At 49.4% G+C, this 20155-nt stretch overlaps 1 protein-coding gene across 2 annotated transcripts; it reads left to right on the top strand.

Moving 5' to 3' along the window:
- Window positions 1-13852, top strand: TSKS (testis specific serine kinase substrate; the record flags this gene model as incomplete). 2 transcript variants are annotated; one of them, XM_082862649.1, is made up of 11 exons in its annotated part: window positions 1-170; window positions 416-629; window positions 8150-8245; window positions 8452-8535; window positions 8884-8967; window positions 9541-9821; window positions 10288-10482; window positions 11339-11512; window positions 12189-12324; window positions 13440-13564; window positions 13696-13852. In XM_082862649.1, the coding sequence occupies 11 exons, from the start codon at window positions 1-3 to the stop codon at window positions 13850-13852; spliced, it is 1716 nt and encodes a 571-aa protein (XP_082718775.1). The 2 variants fall into 2 exon arrangements, with proteins under 2 accessions (XP_082718775.1, XP_082718774.1); XM_082862648.1 differs by having other exon boundaries at window positions 8857-8967.
- Between the last annotated feature and the right edge of the window lie 6303 nt (window positions 13853-20155).

Below are 20155 nucleotides of genomic sequence, written 5' to 3'. Positions count from 1 at the left end.
ATGGCGAGCGTGGTGGTGAAGACGATCTGGCAGTCCAAAGAGATCCATGAGGCTGGGGACCCCCCCGCGGGGGTCGAGAGTCGCTCCCAGCTGGTCCCCGAGGCTCCTGGGGGTGTGACCAGCCCAGTCAAAGGGATCTCAAAGAAAAAGAAGGCTGTGTCCTTCCACGGGTGGGTTTGTCACACCCTGTTGGGGGCGGTCCCAGCACCCAGCCCTTGCCTCTGACAGAACACAAGTCCCACTGTGGGTGCTGGTGGAAAGGGAGGAAAACAGGCAGCAGGGATGGAGGAGAAAGAAGAAAGCAGGCGGCGAGGTTGAAATCAGAGAGAGTAGGGAATGTGCAGACAGGGAGGTGGGAGGGGCCATACCCTGCTGGGGTGGCATCTTGACCCTCCTGCCTGTTTCTCCTCCCTAGGGTGGAGCCTCGGATGTCCTATGAGCCAATGCACTGCTGCCTGAACCTCAAACGGTCCTCAGCCTGCACCAATGTGTCCCTGCTCAACCTGGCCACCATGGAGCTCACCGACTCCTCGGGGACAGACTCAACCGTGGAAGACAGCAGCCTGATGGCATTGCCCGTGCCCATCCCACCCTGGGCTCCAGATGACCCAGACATCACGGAAATACTGGTGAGAGGGCCCTTGGCCGGGCTGGGGAATACGAGGGTTCTCCCCTGGTGGTAGGCAAATACTGAGGATGGGTTTGGGGGGGTGTCTTCTTGATTCGGAATGAGAAGGTTCGTGTCACCCTTTGAGGCCCTACAGTCAGCCATAAATCTGCTCCATCCAGGGTGAATGCTGCCGGCTGCCTGCGAGTTGGTCTTTTGTTCATTCAGTCACTTCCAAATGTCCTGGGTGAAGCTGGAGTCACAGATAGGAATCGGGCCAGGTGTCTGCCCCAGGGAAGCCCCCCGTCTGGTGGGAGTGACAGATACAGACTGGGGTGACAAATTCCATAATGGAGGTAACACTGGGGATCCCAGAAAAGGGCCCCTCAAACCAGGCTAGGGGTATCAGGGAAAACTTCTGGAGGAGGCAGTGTTGGAACTGGGCTTTGACGGATAAGCAGGAGTTCTCTGAGTGGACCACCTCAGACTGTGGGGCAAAACTGCGAGGTGAGCAAGACCTAGGAGAATTTAGAGAATTCCTGACTAGAGCATAGAATGCTACAGCTTGGTCCTTTAACTCTCCCACCAACCTTCACCCCCTGCCAGGCTTCTCCTGGGTCAGACCCTGAACTTGGCTTGACATGGACACTGAGAATTACACTAACAATAATCACGGCCAGAATGATACTAATAAGATTCACTAGCGGGAATTCCCTGGCGGTCCAGTGGTTAGGATTCCAACCTGCAGTGGGCATGGCTTCAATCCCAGGTCAGGGAACTAAGATCCCGCATGCCACACAGCATGGTCAAAAAAAAAAAAAAAAAAAAAGATTCACTAGCACATACTGAGCACTTTCTGTGTTCCAGGAGCCTCAGTGCTCTCATCTGTAAAATGGAGATGCATGTGTTTGTTCTTTCAAGAAATAGTTCTTAAACACCTACAATGTGCCAGGCACTGCTCTAGGAAGAGGAAATATAGCAGCACCCAAAACAGAGTTCTGGAGAGAATTGCACCCATCTCATGAGGTTGTCATGACAATGAAATGAAATTCGTTCATGTAAAATGTTTAGCACAATAGTCAGTTGTATGCACGGAATAGTTAGTCATTATTTTTATCCTCATTTCACAGATGAAGATATTGAGCCCCTAGAAGGTTAATTAGCATACCCAAAGTCATACGGCTTCTAAGTAGTGGAGCCGGGCTTAGGAGTCAGCACCCGCATTGCTGGGGGCAGTAGAGGTCACCGTGGGAGCCCTGAAGAAGGCCTTGGCCCAGCCGACCATGGTCAAGGAAGGCTTTCTAGAAAAGGCAGCACACAAGCTGGATCTTGAAGATAAAGGAAGGCAGAATACAGGGAAGGGTGTTCCACCTAGCTGGAACAGCATACGCAAAAGGGCAGGAGCTGAAAAGAGCCTGGGGAACATGTCCTTGTGGCTAGATTGTGGTGTGTGGGAGAGGTAAGGCTGGCAGGGGGTGGGCACAGGACACAGAGGCTGAGAAATGTGGGCATTCTCCATTCTCTTGAGGACAATGGGGAGCCACTGAGGGTTCCTGGGCGGGGGACAGGAGCAACTCGGCATTTGGGCTCCACACCCATTTACTGAGCATCTGCTATGTTCCAGGCACTGTGCTACATCCCTATGGTGGGGGGGGGGCTCTCGTTTTCCTCTCTTAGAGGTTCTGCAAGGAAGATGAAAACAAAAATAAGTGAGGTAGAGAGAGGTGGAGTGATCCCCTGCAAGGTTAGAGAGCTTGTAAGAAGCAGGGTCAGGACCAGAAGCTTAGCGAGTGTGATGGTTTCTTTCCCTAGAAGATGCCTCTGGCCCCGGGTGGGAGACGTTTGGAGGGGAGAGATTGGAGGCAGGCAGGCTGGGCGACGGTCCAGGGTAAGAGGACCAGGTGGAGAGAAGCCAGCAGGCAGAGAGAGAGAGTCCAGGTGGGATGGATGGCCTGGGAGGCGTCCCCTCCCGCCAGAACACTTTCCTCCCCTTCTCTTCCAGCATCGCTCAGGCAGCACTTGCAGAGGTCCGCCTCCCACCGGAGCTATTTCTGAGTCACATCCTCCAGAGGATTGTGATGCCTGAGAAAGAGCCCTGGGCGGCCAAGATCAAGGTCTGATGCAGCTGCGGCTCACTGTGGGGCTGCAGGGGAGCATCAGCCTCTATGGGGCTTCTCCATAAAATGGAAAAAGTACTGTCAGTCAGCACCTTAGGGTATGGGCAGGAACCGTGAGGAGGTGGGCAGGAAGAACACAGGCTGGCACACAGCATCTGAGCTACATCGGGAGAGAAATCTGGAGATGGGCAGAGAGGGGGGTGGGGCAGAAACCCAGAGAGAAAGGAGGACAGAGACCCAGAGAGAGGAGGATGGGGACCTGGGGAGGGGGACAGAGACAGAAAACCAGAGCTAGAGGGGGCCAGAGACACAGAGAAGGAAGGAACGGACACCAGAGAGAGAGGTGGGACAGAGAACTAGAGAGGAAAGGAAGAGAACCTGGGAGCGATGGAGACCCTGGGTGAGAGAGTGATAATTCCCAGACTGGATGGAGGGTCAGCAGAAGAATGGTGAAGCAAACAGCTTTGGCTCCTGGCTTTTTTTTTTTTTTTTGGCCGTGCTGTGCAGTTTGTGGGATTTTAGTTCCCCGACCAGGAATTGAACCCAGGCCCCTGGCAGTGAGAGCATGGAGTCCTAACCACGGGACCACCAGGGAATTCCCTGGCTCCTGTCTTAAGCTCTGACATCTTTATGAGGCCAAAGGATGCAGCTGAGGAGGTAGTATTGCTTTGGGGGAAGGTCAGTGCCTCCATGCGGAAATGGCCAGACCAGGTCTTTTGAGTCCTGCTTGGAAGTTGTCCTGCTGTCTACAGATTTCCCTGAGGCTGCTGTAGGGTCTTGGTGCTAAGCGCTTTCCTGGTAGGTCCTGTCGTGTTGTCTTTAACGATGCTGACACTAATCACTGCACTTGGCTTATGGATCCTATCATCTTCTTGACCTTTCCTCACCACCATCTGAGCAAGGTATCCTCATTCCCATTTGACAAGAAGGGAAACCGAGGCAGGCTCGGAGTGGGGAATTGGATTGCCCAGTTGCATGGCATGTGGATGGCCAAGGAGAGGTTTATCCCCAGGTTTGGCTCCCCACCACCACCATGCCATTCGCTCTTTTAGCCAAGGCTAGCAGTGAAGCTAAAACTCACCTCCAGGGACCCCAGCTGCATTTTCTCTTTTCCCAAGTATTGACCAAGGGCCTTTCTGGGTTAGCCTGTGTTCCTCCCAACAGCAGCCCTGTGAAGGTAGTTGTTAGTCCCTCCCCATTTTACAGGTAGGGGAACAGAGGCTTAGAGAAGTGAAGTCCCCTCCCTGAGGTCACACAGCTAGTAAGTGGAAGAACTGAGTTGACTCCAGAACCTGCTCCCCTACTTTCCCAGAACAGCTACCTATGGGAAATCCAGGACCATTGGGTCTTCAGTTTAAAAATATCACAGCTATTGCTGTGAAACAAATGATTCCCAACCTTAAAACAACAGACCTGGAGTGGCTTAATTGGGTGGTTCTGGCTTAGGGTCTCTCATGAGGTTGTAGTCAAGATTTTGGCAGGGGCTGCAGTCATCTGAAGGCTTGATTGGAGCTGGAGGTTGGGCTTCCAAGATGGCGCACTCACATGGCTCTTGGTTGGAGGCCTCAGTTCCTTGCCACACGGGCCTCTCCATAGGTAGTTGCTTAGAACATGGCAACTATCGTTCTCCAGAGTAAGAGTGAGCAAGAAGGAAGACATGGTTCCTCTTATGAACTCATGTCTTAAGTCACATACCGTCACTTCTGCCTTATTCTATTTACTAGGTATGAGTCACTAAGTCCAGCTGACACTCAAGTGACAGGAATAAGGCTGCACATTTTAAAAGAGCCTCAGAAACCTTGTGGGCATATTTTAAACCACCATGGTTTTGTGTGGGTTTTATTGGTTTTAAATTTTTTTCTTTTTCGTAGGTGCCCTTCGCCAGGATGAGCTAGTTCCCTTGTGCTTCTAGTTTGCTGAGGGTTTTTATCATGAAAGGGCACTGGATTTTATCAAATGCTATTTCTCTATTCATTGACATGATTGTATTTTCCCCCCTATATTTCATTAATACGGAATGTTACATGGGTTAATGTTCACATTGAACCAATGTTGCATCCCTGGGATAAATCCTACTTGGCATGGTGTATAATCCTTTTTATATGCTGCTGGACTTGGTTTGCTAGTATTTTGTTGAAAATTTTGTGGCTGCTTTCAGAAGGAATATGGATCTGTAGTTTTATTATCTGGTGATGTCTTTAGTTTTGGTATCAGGGTAACATTGGCCTCATAGAATGAGTTAGTTCCCTCCTCTTCTGTTTTGTTTGTTTTCTGGTTTTTTTTTTTTTTTTGGTGAAGGGTTTGAGATGAATTGGCAGCAACTCTTTTTCAAATGATTGGTAGAATTCACCAGTGAAGCCATCTGGGCTTTTTTTGTTGGAAGTTTTAAAATTACTAACTCAACCTCTTTACTTATTACAGGTCTATCCAGATGTCCGAGCTCTTCTTGAGTTAGTGTTTTGCTAGGAATTTGTCCATTTCATCTAGATTATCAAGTTTGATGACATACAATTGTTCAGAGTGTTCCCTTGTCATCTTTTCTCTTTCCGTAAGATTGGTAGTAATGTCCTCTTTCCTTCCTGATTTTAGTAATTTGAGCCTTCTTCCTCTTTTTCATGGTCAGTCTAGCTTAAAACTTGTCAATTTTGTTGACCTTTTCAAAAAACCAACTTCTGGTTTTGTTGATTTTTCTCTACTGTTTTTCTATTCTCTATTTCATTTTTTTCCACTCTAATCTTTATTATTTCCTTCATTCTGCTAGCTTTGGGTTAAGTTGTCTCTTCTTTTTCTAGTTTCTTAAGGTGGAAGATTAGGTTACTGATCTTAAGTTCTTTTACTTTTTTTATTTTTGCGGTACGTGGGCCTCTCACTGCTGTGGCCTCTCCTGTTGCTGAGCACAGGCTCCGGACGCATAGGCTCAGCAGTCATGGCTCACAGGCCCAGCCACTCCGCGGCATGTGGGATCCTCCCGGACCAGGGCACGAACCCGTGTCCCCTGCATCGGCAGGCGGACTCTCAACCACTGCACCACCAGGGAAGCCCTTAAGTTCTTTTTTGATGTAGGTGTTTACAGCTCTAAATTTCCCTCAAAGTATTGCCTCTGCTGCATCCCACAAGTTTTGGTATGTTGTGTTTTCATTTTCCCTCATTCCTAAGTATAATTTCTCTTGTGATTTCTTCTTCTACCCATTGGCTGTTTATGAGTGTGTTGTTTAATTTCCATATATTTGTGAGTTTCTCAAATTTCTTTCTGCTATTGATTCCTGATTTCATTCTACTGAGGTCATTGAGGTCAGAAAACATACTTTGTTTTCAAATCCTTTTAAATTTATTGAGACTTGTTTTGTCACTTAATATATGGTCTGTCCTCGACCATATGAACAATGTTTAATTTCACTTGAGAAGAATGTGTATTCTTTTGTTGGGTGGAATGTTCTGTAGGTGCCTGTTAGGTCTGGTTGGTTTATAGTGTTGTCCAAGTCTTCTATCTCCTTGTTGATCTAGTTGTTCAATCCATTCTTGAAAGTGAGGTATTGTAGTCTCCAACCATTACTGTTAAATTGTCAATTTCTCCCTTCACTTCTGTCAGTGTCTTTTTTTTCTTTTTGGCCACACTGTGGGGCTTGCAGATCTTAGTCCCCTGAGCAGGGATTGAAACTGGGCCCTCAGCAGTGAAAGCACAGAGTCCTAACCACTGGACTGCCAGGGAATTCCCAATTCTAACAGTTTTCGATTCATGTGTTTTGAAGCTCTATTAGGTGCATATATATTTATGATTGTTATAATCCCCTCAATGACTTGACTCATAGTTTTGGCCAGTTTGGAGGGGTGGAATGTGGGGCTTCCCGACTCCACCATTTTGCTGATGTCACCTTAATACAATATTTCTTATCACACTTGTTCTCCAGAGCAGTTATGCAAGAAATGTGAAGTTGTTCCCATTTTACAATGGAGAAAGCTCGCTCTCTCTTTTCTGTTTGTGTATTAGTTCAACAGCTGTGAAAGAAACCAAAATAGCTGGTGGAAGCAGGATAGTTTGTTGCTCACATAAATGTCTCAAGTATAGCAGGTCTCTTCAAATGCAGTAGGTTAGAGGCTCCAGTGTTCTGGGGGCTCAGCTATTAAGCCACAAGTTTGGCTGCTGTAACAAAAAGGTACAAAGTAGCATAGTTTAAACAAGATGGAAAATGTTCTCTTGGTTACATGTATAAAAGTATTCATAAGTGGTTGGAATTAAGTATGGCGGCTTCACAGGGTGGAGGATTCAGTTTGTTTTTTTTTGCGGTACGCGGGCCTCTCACTGCTGTGGCCTCTCCCGTTGCGGAGCACAGGCTCCGGACGCGCAGGCTCAGCGGCCATGGCTCACGGGCCCAGCCGCTCCGTGGCATGTGGGATCCTCCCGGACCGGGGCACGAACCCGCGTCCCCTACATCGGCAGGCGGACTCTCAACCACTGAGCCACCAGGGAAGCCCCAGTCTTCTTTTATATTGTGTCCTCCATCTCATGGTCCAAGATGGCTGCTCTGGCTTTAGCTATCAACATGGTAGGGAGAGAGAAAGGGAGGTGTGCTACTTTTCTTTATTAAAGGCATGACTTGGAAATTGCCTGCATTATTTCCACTCATATTCCACATGGCCACACCTGGCTGTAAGGGCAGCTGGGAATTGTCGTCTTTGGCTGAGCAGTGAGGTACCAGGCTAACTCTTCTATAAATGTGGAAATGGGAGAGTGGAGATCCATGATAGATATTCATCCCTCCTGAGCCAGTTTGTTTGACAGGAGTCACAAAGAATTTTATGGTGACATAAGGTAGCAATGAACAGAGGCCATATGGCGTCATGGTTTGAAACAAAGGCTCTGAGCATAAATTCTGACAAGGCCACCTCCTGTCTCGTGTACCCGGGAGTACAAGGGACATCCCCTCTCTGGGCCTCATTTGCCTCGCTTGCAAAATGGGGCAAATAACCTCAAAAGGTGTGGTTGTGAGGAATAAAAAGGAAAATGTGGGTAAGGGCTTGGCCTGGTGCATCGTGAGTGCTTATATCTGGAAAGTGGGTTATCTTTGGAATTCTCCACTGCCTGGAGGGAAAGACAGGCATGTGTTTTAACAGTTTATCTTATTTATGTATGTGGACCCCAAAGGCATTTATCTCAGGTTAAGACCAACCTCCTTCTCCCCCATGTCTGAGCTTCCCACCCCCGACTCCCTCCTGGATCCTACTTATTTTTCTTGCCATCCGCTAAGCAGAAAACGAGGCTGCCCCCCGGTTTTATACCAAGAATCAAAGAGGCGCAGCCCTGGCCCCAAATTCCACAGCTATTCCAGGGCAGAATCCAGGTGTAAAGCTAGTTCTAGACTTTCTCTTGTGGTTGGGGTTTGCTCCCACGCACCCACTGACCCACCTGTCTCCCATTCTTCCCCAGAGCTGGGTTAACAGTGGATTGGTCCACGCCAAAGATTCCATCACCAGCTTGAAGGAAAAGACCACCAGGGTTAACCAGCACGTGCACACGCTGCAGGTCGTGAGGACCACCCGCCCCCTCCCGCAACATCTCCTCTTCCTCCAGGGTCACGTTGCCCTCTTAGAGCTATCCTCCAACTCAAAGCACCCATAGCCCAGTTGGGGAGAATGAGGCTCAGAAGGGAAAGGAAGCTTCCCACCTCTCCTCCCCACGGGGTGTCTCCTTGAGGCCCTGGCTAACCTCTCCTCCCTTCCATGCTCCAGAGTGAGTGTTCTGTGCTGAGTGAGAATCTAGAGAGGAGGCGGCAAGAGGCGGAAGAACTAGAAGGGTACTGTAGTCAACTCAAGGTGAGCCGCTGTGGGGCAGGAACAGGGCAGGAGTAGGAAGTGGAAGTAGGAAGAGGGTGAGAGGAAGAGGGGAGGAATGGAGTGGTGGACAGGAGAGAGGTGGGGTGAAGTGGAAAAGTAGTATGGCAGAGGTCCGAGGAAGAACCATTTCTTTAGCCAAGGGAACCAAGCCGGGAAAGGGCAGACCAATAAGCAGAAGGCAGACCTTGTGGAAGGAGGGGGCGTGCCTTAAACGCGGGGGGGGGGGGGTGGTGGTGGTGGAGGCTATATGGAAAATAGCGAGGGTAAGGGTTGGGAGGCGGAACTGGAATGCGAAGGCAGGGGTCCTGCCCTGGTGTCCTGACCCAGGAGAACTGCCGGAAGGTGACCCGGTCGGTGGAAGATGCTGAAATAAAAACCAACGTCCTGAAGCAGAACTCTGCCCTGCTGGAGGTAAGGGGGAGGTGTCTAAGGGTTTGAGGAAAGTACTCAAGTAACCGAGGTACTTGAGGTAGACTTCAGGTGGGACTTCTCGCCCTGCCACCACCACCACCACACTGCCCCTTCATGTTCATGGTCATACTTTTCCATGCACAGTCATATTCAAGTCCCGGAGAGAGGGATTCGTATCGGACTTGGAGTGGGAATGCCTGTCCTGCCCACATACCCACTCATTTCCCACCAAAATGTTGGAAAAGCTTCAGCTGTTCTTCCTAAACAGGAGGGACTAGAATTGGATGCCTTCGAGGATTAGAGTGAGGGTGGAGGGATAGATGGAGACAAAGAGGCAGGCATTCAGTCCAAGGTGAGTTGGACTCCAGCTGGGCTTCGAATGGGGCATCCCTCCCTAGTAACAGCAAGCGGGAGTCCATCAAGACTTCAGGTGGGACTTCCCGATATCCCGTGTCCACATCCATTCACTTTCCAGCCTCAGGAATTCACTGGGCGGATTTGGTGGTGGAGGCTGTGGTAGTGGTGGGAGGCAAGGGGCCGGAGGCAGTAACCCTGCCCTCTTTCCCCGCCCAGGAGAAGCTGCGCTACCTCCAGATGCAGGATGAGACGCCCAGGAGGCAGGAGGCTGAGCTGCAGGGGCTGGAGCAGAAGCTGGAGGCTGGCCTCTCCCGCCACGGCCTGGGCCTCGCCACCCAGCCCCCAGGCTGCTCCAGCCCGCCAGGGAGCCCCGACGGATCCCCACGACGGCGAGGCCTGGCCCCAGGCGGCTGGGGAATGGGGCCCCGGGCAGGGGAGGGCCCCATCGTGAGCGAGCAGGAGTTGCAGAAGGTCTCTGCCTACCTTGAGGAGCTGAGGTGAGTGGGATCCTGGGATAGGCCCAGGGGGTGGAGCCTCGAAGAGGAGCGTTCTGGGGGCGGTGACCTGGAAGGGCAGGACTTCGAAGAACCGAGTTTTGAACATAGGGCCGGTGGCAGGGGGGTCCGCGTCTGGTGAAAATGAGGTGGGCGGGTTTTGGGACGTGGCAGGTCTTTGGAGGCTCCAACTCCGGGGGACAGGGTTGGCGCGAGCGGTATCTTGAGGAGGCAGTGTCTGGAGGAGCTGATGTGGGGCTGGGAGGCAGGCCGAGAGAAGGCCAGGATACCTGATAAGGGGATAGAGGCAGGGTTCTGGAGGACATGAGAGGATCCCAATAAATGAACAGGACAGGAGAATTCGGGGACAGGGTGGGTCCGGAGCCACGGGCGTGGTCTTGGCGGGGCGCGGCGGACGGGGGCGTATTCAAACCTAGCCCTGACGCGTTCCTTACCTCTACCCTTACAGGAGGGAGGTGTCCTCACTGACCGCCCGGTGGCATCAGGAGGAGGGGGCCGTGCAGGAGGCCCTACGGCTGCTCGGGGGCCTAGGCGGCAGGGTCGACAGCTTCCTGGGCCAGTGGGAGCGAGCGCAGCGCGAGCAGGCTCAGGCCGCGCGGGGCCTGCAAGAGCTGCGGGGCCGCACGGAAGAGCTGTGCACCATGTAAGGACCCAGACTAGCGCACGGGGCGGGGAGGTGGGAGGGCGGAGCCTTGAGGGAAAGGGGTGGGCCAATCAGCTGGAGCCAATCGGGTGGAGCGCATATACTGACAGGTGGAAACCCCAGTTAGAGAGTAGGGAGGGGCGTGTTATACCTAAGAAGCACTGAGGGGCGGAGCCACTTAGAGAAGAGGTGAGTTCCACACCTTACAAGGACAAGGGGCGGAGCCAAGCAGGAACAGGGGAAACCAATTAGAGAACAGGGAGGTACATTCCCGACAATAAAATGCAAAAGGAGGTACCAATCAGAGCAGAGGGGGCAAGGCAGAGCGGGGTATTGAAAACTGGGTGGAGACAGAGGTGCTGGGCTAATTTTGGGCGGAGCCTTGCTGGGACTACAGGTTTCCCTGCCATCCAAAAGTAGAGCAGTTCCTGTGAAACCTTCGGTAAGCCAAAATAGCATAAAGCGAAGAAGCAATTACCTTAGAATACATCTTGCTAACAGATGCACAAAATAAATTGAGATAAAGCACAGGTGGCCATAGACAACACAGTTCAAAGCTATGGTGGCTTGGTGCTGAGATACTGAGTGTAGTTCTCGGAGAAGGGGCTGGGTGGCGCCACTCTCGCTGCTTGGAGCGTGTCCTGCTTCTGTAACAGCTTGCTACAAAACAAATGCTTTGCGCTTTTTTGCATAAAAGGGCAAATCCTCTTCGGACTTCTTTTGGTTAGTGAAAACAGGTACTAATGTAGGCCTTTTGTAAAAATGAAGTGGGGTAAAGCGAACTTTCAAAAATCGGAGGATGCCTGTATACTGTTGGAGAGGCGACCTCACTGTACTGTTTACTCTCACACCGCAGGGTGGAGCGGTCAGCAGTGTCTGTGGCTTCACTGAGGAGCGAACTGGAGGCGCTGAGCCCGGTGAAACCGATTCTGGAGGAGCTTGGGCGGCACTTTCAGAGCTCTCGTAGAGGGTCTGACCTCTCTATGAACCTGGATCGGGCCCCCCAAGGCTCCTGTGCCCGCTGTGCCAGGTAAGGGGGCAGCGCCTGGCTCCAGGTGCATTCTGCATCGTATTAAGGACCAAGCATTGAAGGAGATGAGACTTTAGCAAGAGTGGAGAGGGAAATTCATTGTGGGAGACAGGGCATGCCCATGTATTGCAGGATGGGCCAGTCTCGCGGCATTATGGGAGTCACATTTCTTCCCTCCCCACAAGGTGAAGTCAGTGTCTTGTGGAACGCAAGAAAGACTTGATGTTTTTCGAGCATCTTGGATTTCCAGTGCATTGTGGGAAGGCTGGGCAGTGGTACTGGGTGGGAGGCAGGTTTTCTCAGTGCATCGTAGGGAAATGAGACCTTGGGGTGTTGGAAGTCGACAGATACCATGCTTGATCTGTGTTAGGGAGGGTGCAGAGCATTTCCAATACAACATGGGATCGGTTTTAACTAGTGCATTGTGGGAAATGTGAGTTTTTGATGAACCGAGGACCGTGTGGTGGAAATCCCCAGGCACTGTGAGATCTCCCCACGCTGTGGAAACCAGAGCATACCAGATGAACTGTAGTTTGGGCCCAGTGCATGGTGGGAAGGTTGCCTGGGTGCATAGTGGAAACGGGACCTGGGTGGAGGCTGGGGAGATGGGCATGGTGTATCCTGGGAATGGAGTTGGTCCGAGGCCTCTTTCACCTGGTGACTACCCCTCCCCCAGCCAGGGACAGCAGTTGTCCACGGAGTTCTTGCAGCAGCTGCTGGAGCGAGCGCTGACCCCGCTAGTGGACGAGGTGAAGCAGAAGGGCCTGGTTCCTGCCTGCCCCAGCTGCCAGAGGCTACACAAGAAGATTCTGGTACCAAGGACCATGGGCCACTATGCCCCACTTTTTGGTCAGGGCAGGGCGGGGGAGCCCCAGGCACAAGGACAGTTCTGGTGTGTGGCAGGATGGGAAGGATGAGCTGTGGGCAGGAGGTGTTGGGGGAACACTTGGCTCTAATACTTCGGGACGGGGTGAGAGGGGAGCTGTTTGGTGTCTAGTGAGTCATAGGTCAATCATTATGGAAGCTTGGGTGATGGATATGGGCCCAAAGCATGATGGGACATGGATCTGGTGCACTGTGGGACAGAGGAGACAAACACCAGTCTATAGCTTCATGGAATATAAGCCTGATTTTCTATGAGACTTAAGAGAGGCAATGCATTATATGGGATCACTGAGATCAGAGAGGGGACCCAGCGAATAGCAGGTCACAGTAAGCTAATGCATTATGGGAAATGGAACCACAGCTCTTCGTGAGGCATTGCACACAGACTCAGGCCCAATAACTGATGGAACTTGAGGCTGGTGTACATTCTGAAACATAGAGATCTAGTATATTATGGGATACTGGCCTAATGTATGATGGGATATGAGTTGTAGTGGGTGAAACAGACAAATGAGGCAGTAACGGACAGTCATGTGGCAGATCTAGAGGACTAAGACATGATAGGACATGGGGGCTGGTACATTGTGGGATATAGGGAACCAGAGCACTGAGGACTATTACTGTGACTGAGAGGCTGGCCTAATTGATAAGATGTGGGGGTCACATCCCATAATGTGAATTATGGGATGTAGATGATCCCCATGTGATGGGATACCGGGGCCCGGACATCAAATGCATGATGGCTCATGGGCATTAGGGGACAATGTGATAGATGCTGATTTACTGCTTACAGGGACAAAGAAGGCCAGTGCAGTAGGGGACAGATAGTGGGACAGACACAAGTCTAGTGCACAATGGGACTTGGGAGGCCCAGTGCACTGTGGGATGCTGGGGTCAGCCTCAGGCTCAAGGCATGATGGGATACTCTGGAGGAGGAATGCGGACCCTAGGGGACCCTGCCCTTTGCCCTCCAAGATCCAGATCCCCCTCCACTCCCAGCCCAGTCCAGCAAGCCTAGCAGCACCTACACTCCTCTCCCCAGGAGCTGGAGCGCCAGGCCTTGGCCAAACATGTCAGGGCAGAGGCCCTAAGCTCCACCCTTCGGCTGGCCCAAGACGAAGCCTTGCGGGCCAAGAACCTGCTGCTGACGGACAAGATGAAGCCAGAGTGAGGAAGGAGGCTGAGGGCATGGGAGGAGGGTGAGGTCTTGCGGAAAGGGCTTGAGTCACCCCCGGCTTCCACACCAGCCCCGAGGCATCGGGCCTCCCGAGTACTAACTGCCCACTGTCTCGTTACAGGGAGAAGGTGGCCGCTCTGGACTATCTACACTTGAAGATGTGCTCTCTCCACGATCAACTCAGCAACCTGCCACTCGAGGGGTCCATGGGGACAATGGGGGGAGGAAATGATGGGGGAACTCCCCCAAAACGTGGGGGCCCAACCCCTGAGCAATAAATGGCCCCTCATGCTGGCATGAATTCCATCTCCTTTTCGGCACCAAAAGAGGGCCAGTAAAATTGCACACGCGCCATGCACCAGCCTCCGTGCTCACTATGACTTGGTCCTCAGCCAACAGGGTGTCGATGGTGGTACAGTTCTTTAGTTTCTTGGGTTTTTGTTGTCTTTTAATATTTATTTATTTATTTGCCTTTTTTATTTGGCTGCACCGGGTCTTAGTTGCTGCTTACAGGATCTTTTAGTTGCGGCATGTGGGATCTTCGTGGCGGCATGCGGGATCTGGTTCCCTGACCAGGGATCGAACCCAGGCCCCCTGCATTGGGAGCTCAGAGTCTTAACCACTGGACCACCAGGGAAGTCCAGTACAGTTCTTTGAAAAGGAGGCAGGGGGTAGAAATAAGGTTCTATGGTGCAGTTTGAGCCTGTCAAGCCAACATTTTTTAGGATGACTTTTACTAGATAATGATGTTGTCTACCACTGTGTAAAAAAACTACCCTCCCCTCCAAAAAACTTAGCTGCTTATAACATATTATCTTACATTTCTGAGGGTCAGGAATCTGGGAGTGGCATAGCTGGATGGTACTGGCTCAGGGTCCTCAAGAGTTTTCGGTCAGGATATCAGCTGGGGCTGCTGTCACCTGAAGGCTTGCCTGGGGCTGGATGTTATACTTCCAAGATGGCGTATTCACATGGCTTTTGGTTGGAGGCCTCAGTTTCTCTTGGCAGCTAACTTCCCCCAGGGCAAGCAGTCTAAGAACAAGCAGGAAGCTAAGATGCCTTTAATGACCTAGTCTTCGAAGTTGCATACCATCATTTTCTCTTTTTATATTCACTAGAACTGAGTCACTAAGTCCAGATCATACTCACAGGGTGTGTCAAAGAATTTGCAGACATATTTTTAAGAGAATGTCAATTTGTGTATATATTTTAAACCACCACACTAATACTATTTTTAAATGTACAGTTGAAATATAAACAGAAAAGTTCACAAGTTAAAAGTGAACAGCTTAGGGCTTCCCTGGTGGCGCAGTGGTTGAGAGTCCGCCTGACAATGCAGAGGACACAGGTTCATGCCCTGGTCCAGGAAGATCACACATGCCGCAGAGCGGCTAGGCCTGTGAGCCATGGCCGTTGAGCCTGCGCATCCGGAGCCTGTGCTCCGCAACGGGAGAGGCCACAACAGTGAGAGGCCCGTGTACTGCAAAAAAAAGAATCTGCCTGCCAATGGAGGGGACACGGGTTCAAGCCCTAGTCTGGGAAGATTCCACATGCCGCGGAGCAACTAAGCCCGTGCGCCACAACTACTGAGCCTGTGCTCTAGAGCCCCCAAGCCACAACTACTGAGCCTGTGTGCCACAACTACTGAAGCCCGCGGGCCTAGAGCCTGCGCTCTGCAACAAGAGAAGCCACCGCAATGAGAAGCCTGTGTGCAGCAACAAAGACCCAATGCAGCCAAAAATAAATAAATTTTTTTAAAAAGCCAGTCGTTTAAAAAAAAGTGAACAGGGCTTCCCTGGTGGCGCAGTGGTTGAGAGTTCGCCTGCCGATACAGGGGACACGGGTTCGTGCCCTGGTCCGGGAAGATCCCACATGCCACGGAGCGGCTAGGCCTGTGAGCCATGGTCACTGAGCCTGCACGTCTGGAGCCTGTGCTCTGCAACGGGAGAGGCCACAACAGTGAGAGGCCCGCATACCACCAAAAAAAAAAAAAAAAAAAAAAGTGAACAGCTCAATGAATTCATGAAGTGGACATGTTTGTGTAACCACCACTGAGATTTAGAAACTACACCTGACCAGCATTCCCTGAACCTCAATCATTACCCTTTCCTTCTACCCCAAAGGTAACCCCTATTCTTCTAATACCATTGCAATAAGGTAAGAAAAGAGAGACTATAGGATAGGAAAGGAAGAAAACTATCATTATTCTGAGATGGCATAACGGTACATATAATCAAAGAGAATCCAACGGAATCTATAAATTACTAAAAATCAGTGAGTTTAGCAAGGAAGCTGAATAAAAGGTGACATAAAAAAATTATCTCTGTATGCCAGTGATGAAAGTTTAGAAAATGAAAAACTTTCAATGGTGCTATTTCTAAGTAGCATAAAACTAAAAAATGTCTAGGAATCCAACAAAAGATAAGTTATGATCTCTACATCAAACTTTAAAATATTATTACGAGAAGTTAAAGACCTTAACAAATGGGGAATTATACCACATTCATGGTTTATAAGATGTCATTATAAAGATGTTACTTCTCTGATTGATTTATAGATTTGAAGATAGCAGGTATGAGATTTATTAATGTGGTTCTGTTTGTACCAACAAGACAGTGGGAATTGGGGGATCTAAAATCTCTCAGAGGATGAATAATTATTCTCATTTTATATAGTGCTATGGACTCTGTGTCCCTCAAAATTCATATGTTCAAGCCCTAATCCCCAATGTGGTGGTATTTAGAGATGGGGCCGTTGGGAGGTAATCAGATGACGTCATGAGGGTGGAGCCCCATGATGGGATTAGTGCCTTTTTAAGAAGACAATCTCTCTCCCTACCATGTGAGAATACAGCAAGAAGGCAGCCATCTGCAAACAAGGAAGCAAGCTTTTCGCCAGGCACTAAATCTGCCAGCACTTTGCCCTGGGATTTCCCAGCGTCCCGAACTGTGAGAAATAAATTGTTTAAACTACCCAGTCTCTGGAACTTTGTTATAGCAGCCTGAACTGAGGAAGCTACAGAGGAGGAACTAGGTCCAGAGAGGATAAATTATTTACACAAGGATACATAGTTAATGGGTAAAAGAACCAGAATTACAACATTTTATATTCCTCCTAGAGACAATGTATTCTAGGGATAACTGTAATCCCATTTTCCCCCTACATGGATATCATTTCATTGAAGTTCAAGCAGATGAACACCTAATCCCAGAATCCCATTTTGGGGATCTGTTTCCTGAGGTCACTCTTTGCACCAAGAACCACAGCAGTCAAGACTCAACTGAGGGACTTCCCTGGCAGTCCAGTGGTTAAGACTCCATGCTTCCACTGCAGGGGGCACAGGTTAGATCCCTGGTCATGGAACTAAGGTTCTGCAAGCCACACAGCGCAGCCAAAACATAGAAAATTTTAAAAATTAAAATTAAAAAAAGGTAAACATGGTAAAAGACTCAACTGAATATCACTATCCCTGTGGCCATTTTTAGCGCCCTAAAGGTTAATTGCAGTAGCTACTGGATCCCCCAAGTCACTTATTTCAGTTGGAACCTCATCACAGTCAACGTGGATGCTAATATATGATTTACCATGATGCCACTGCAAAGTACGGATTACTAGCATCCCATTTTTTGGCAAAGAGCTCATCACTACGTTCAAATCCTAAAAAACAACTAAACCACCTCCACACCCCATCTTTTGACAATCTGCTTCTTGCCAATATTGATGTCAGCCAAGGTATATTCAGGAGGGCTTCCCTGGTGGCGCAGTGGTTAAGAATCCGCCTGCCAATGCAGAAGACATGGGTTCGATTCCTGGTCTGGGAAGATCCCACATGCCGCTGAGCAACTAAGCCCGTGTGCCATAACTACTGAGCCTGTTCGCCTAGAGCCCTTGCTCTGCAACAAGAGAAGCCACAGCAATGAGAAGCCCGTGCACCACAACGAAGACCCAATGCAGCCATAAATAAATAAATAAAATAAAATAAAATAAAATAAGTTATATTCTGGAGACAGAAATCACACCAGTTATTTTCACAGAGATGATTTCATATAAAGAAATGTTACTTAGGTATGAAGTGTTGGTAACCAGGTAACTGAAAAGGCAGAAAGAGAGCCCTATGCTATCATGGTCGTAGTAACTACGGGAAGCAGCTAACACCCCTGGTGCAGGAAAAACAAAGGATATAGGTTAGAATTATGAAAACTAAACACTTGGATGAGAGGCTCAGTGAAGATGAAACTCAGACCATGAGGAGGAGGGGATTGTTCAGATGGTGCAGGTGTATCTGACCTCAGAGGACCACCAGGGACTAGGACCTTCCTTGGAAGCACCCTGAAATGGTGCTGGCGTCTGTGAGGGTGTGCAAGATTTGGAAAAACTGCAAACTAGATTTAGCAGCTGCTACAGGAAGGAACTGCCTCATCTGGGGTAAAGAAGCTGTGCTGGGTGATGCTGATGAGAACAAGAAACTGACAGGAAATAAGCAGAGAGCAAACCGGAAGAGCCCAGTCCCACTGCTTCCTCCAGGCTTCTACAGTCCCTTTGGTGCCCCCTATTGGCAGAGTCGAACACAGCCAGTTGGCAAAGAAGAAGTGCGGTTTGCAGTGTCCCAGAGTCCCAGATTCACAAGGGAGTGAATTTGAAACCAAGAGATAATAGCTTAATAACTGTGCCCACATAACTGTAGTGTGTGCCAAGGACTAGCGGCTATGAGTAATCCAATTCCGTACCCCTAAGGCCCAAATGTATCTTTTAAAGCATGCTTGAATACCTGAGAGTAATTATTTTCCTGGATAGCTAGTCTGAATGTTGTGTTGATGTTAATTCTATACAAGTTCCATTGTGGTTTTAATGCAAATTCAATCAAAATCCCAATGAGATTATTTTTTAAAGAATTTTATCCAATTATTCTAAAGGTCTTCTGAAGAAATAATATGAGAGAAGCAAAGTTTTTTTTTTCTACAGAAGTGTAATAAGATGGGTCTAAAGCCAATATATTAAAATATAAGGTAACACTAATCATGCGGTTCTGAAGGAAGATTAAAAAGATGATAAAATGGACTTCCCTGGTGGCGCAGTGGTTAAGGCTCCGTCTGCCAAGGCAGGGGACATGGGTTCAAGCCCTGGTCAGGAAGATCCCTCATGCTGCAGAGCAACTAAGTCCGTGCGCCGCAACTACTGAGGCTGCGCTCTAGAGCCCGTGAGCCACAACTGCTGAAGCCTGTGCATCTAAAGCCTGTGTTCCGCAACAAGAGAAGCCACCGCAATGAGAAGCCTGTGCACCACAGCAAAGAGTAGCCTCCGCTCGCCGCAACTAGAGAAAGCCCACGCGCAGCAATGAAGACCCAAAAATAAAAAATATAAGTAAAGAAATTTATTTAAAAAATAGATTAAAAAAGATAAATATTAAAATTTCATATAAAATAATATCTGACAAATATGTTGTTATAAATCAACCAAGAATAGTGAAATTATTCAAAATATTATTGGGGGGGGTGAAAGTTTTTTCCTCCCCTGACATCAAATAGTTTTTCCACACTAACTAATTCTCTGATTCTCCAACACCAGCTAGGTGTCTAGCAACTCAGTTCAATTCTGACACTAACCCTCCAGAGTTAGCCCGGACCCCGCAGGTTAAGACCTCAGGTGCTGGCTGCAAATGGGGTGCCCAGTCTTCCCCCAGTGCTGCCCAGCCAACTACAAATTCAGGAGTTCCCATGATCCATGCCTCTCAGGTTCAATAATTTGCTAGAAGAACTCACAAAATTCAGGAAAGCACTTCAGTTACTATTGCTGACTTATTCTAAAGAATACAACCCAGGAAGGGCCAAAGGGGAAAGAGGCATAGATAGGGCGAAGCATGGGGGAAGAGATGCAGAGCTTCCTTGCCCTCTCTGGGCATGCCACCCTCCCAGCACCTCTATATGCTCACCAACTCAGAAGGTCAACAATTCAGGGGTTTTATGAAGGTTCCATTACCTAGACATGATTGAGTCAATCACTGACCATTGGTGATTGAACTCAATCTCCAGTCCCTCTCCCACCCCCAAGAGGCCAGAAGGTGGGGCTGACAGTCCCAACACTCTAATCACTGCTTGGTCTTTTTGGAGACCAGGCCCTCTCCTGAAGCTACCTAGAGGCCCCTCAGCCCAGAGCCATCTCACCAGCATACCAAAAACACTTTTTATCACCGAGACATTCCAAGGAATATTGTCTTTTAGGAATTTTTAGGACCTCTGTGGCAATGAAGGGGCAAAATACAGCACTTTGGCATAAGGATTATTTTGAACTGGAGGCAAATGAGAATCAACAGATGCAGAAAGAAGCCTTCTCAGAGCTACTCTTATCTGACTAAAAGCAGAAATTTCTGAGAAATGAAGACTTTCATAAACCCCCTCTCCCAGGGCAGTTTTTAAAAGTTAATTAATTAATTTCTTGGCTGCGTTGGGTCTTCGTTGCTGTGCGCGGGCTTTCTCTAGTTGCGGCAAGCAGGGGCTACTCTTCATTGCGGTTTGCGGGCTTCTCCTTGTGGTGGCTTCTCTTGTTGGGGAGCACGGGCTCTAGGCATGCAGGCTTCAGTAGTT

The sequence above is a fragment of the Leucopleurus acutus genome (genome assembly GCF_964270905.1).
Source record: "Leucopleurus acutus genome assembly, chromosome: 20".
Lineage (NCBI taxonomy): Eukaryota > Metazoa > Chordata > Mammalia > Artiodactyla > Delphinidae > Leucopleurus > Leucopleurus acutus.
Note: the sequence above shows the minus strand (reverse complement) of the source record. Positions and strands in the feature narration are given on the sequence as shown.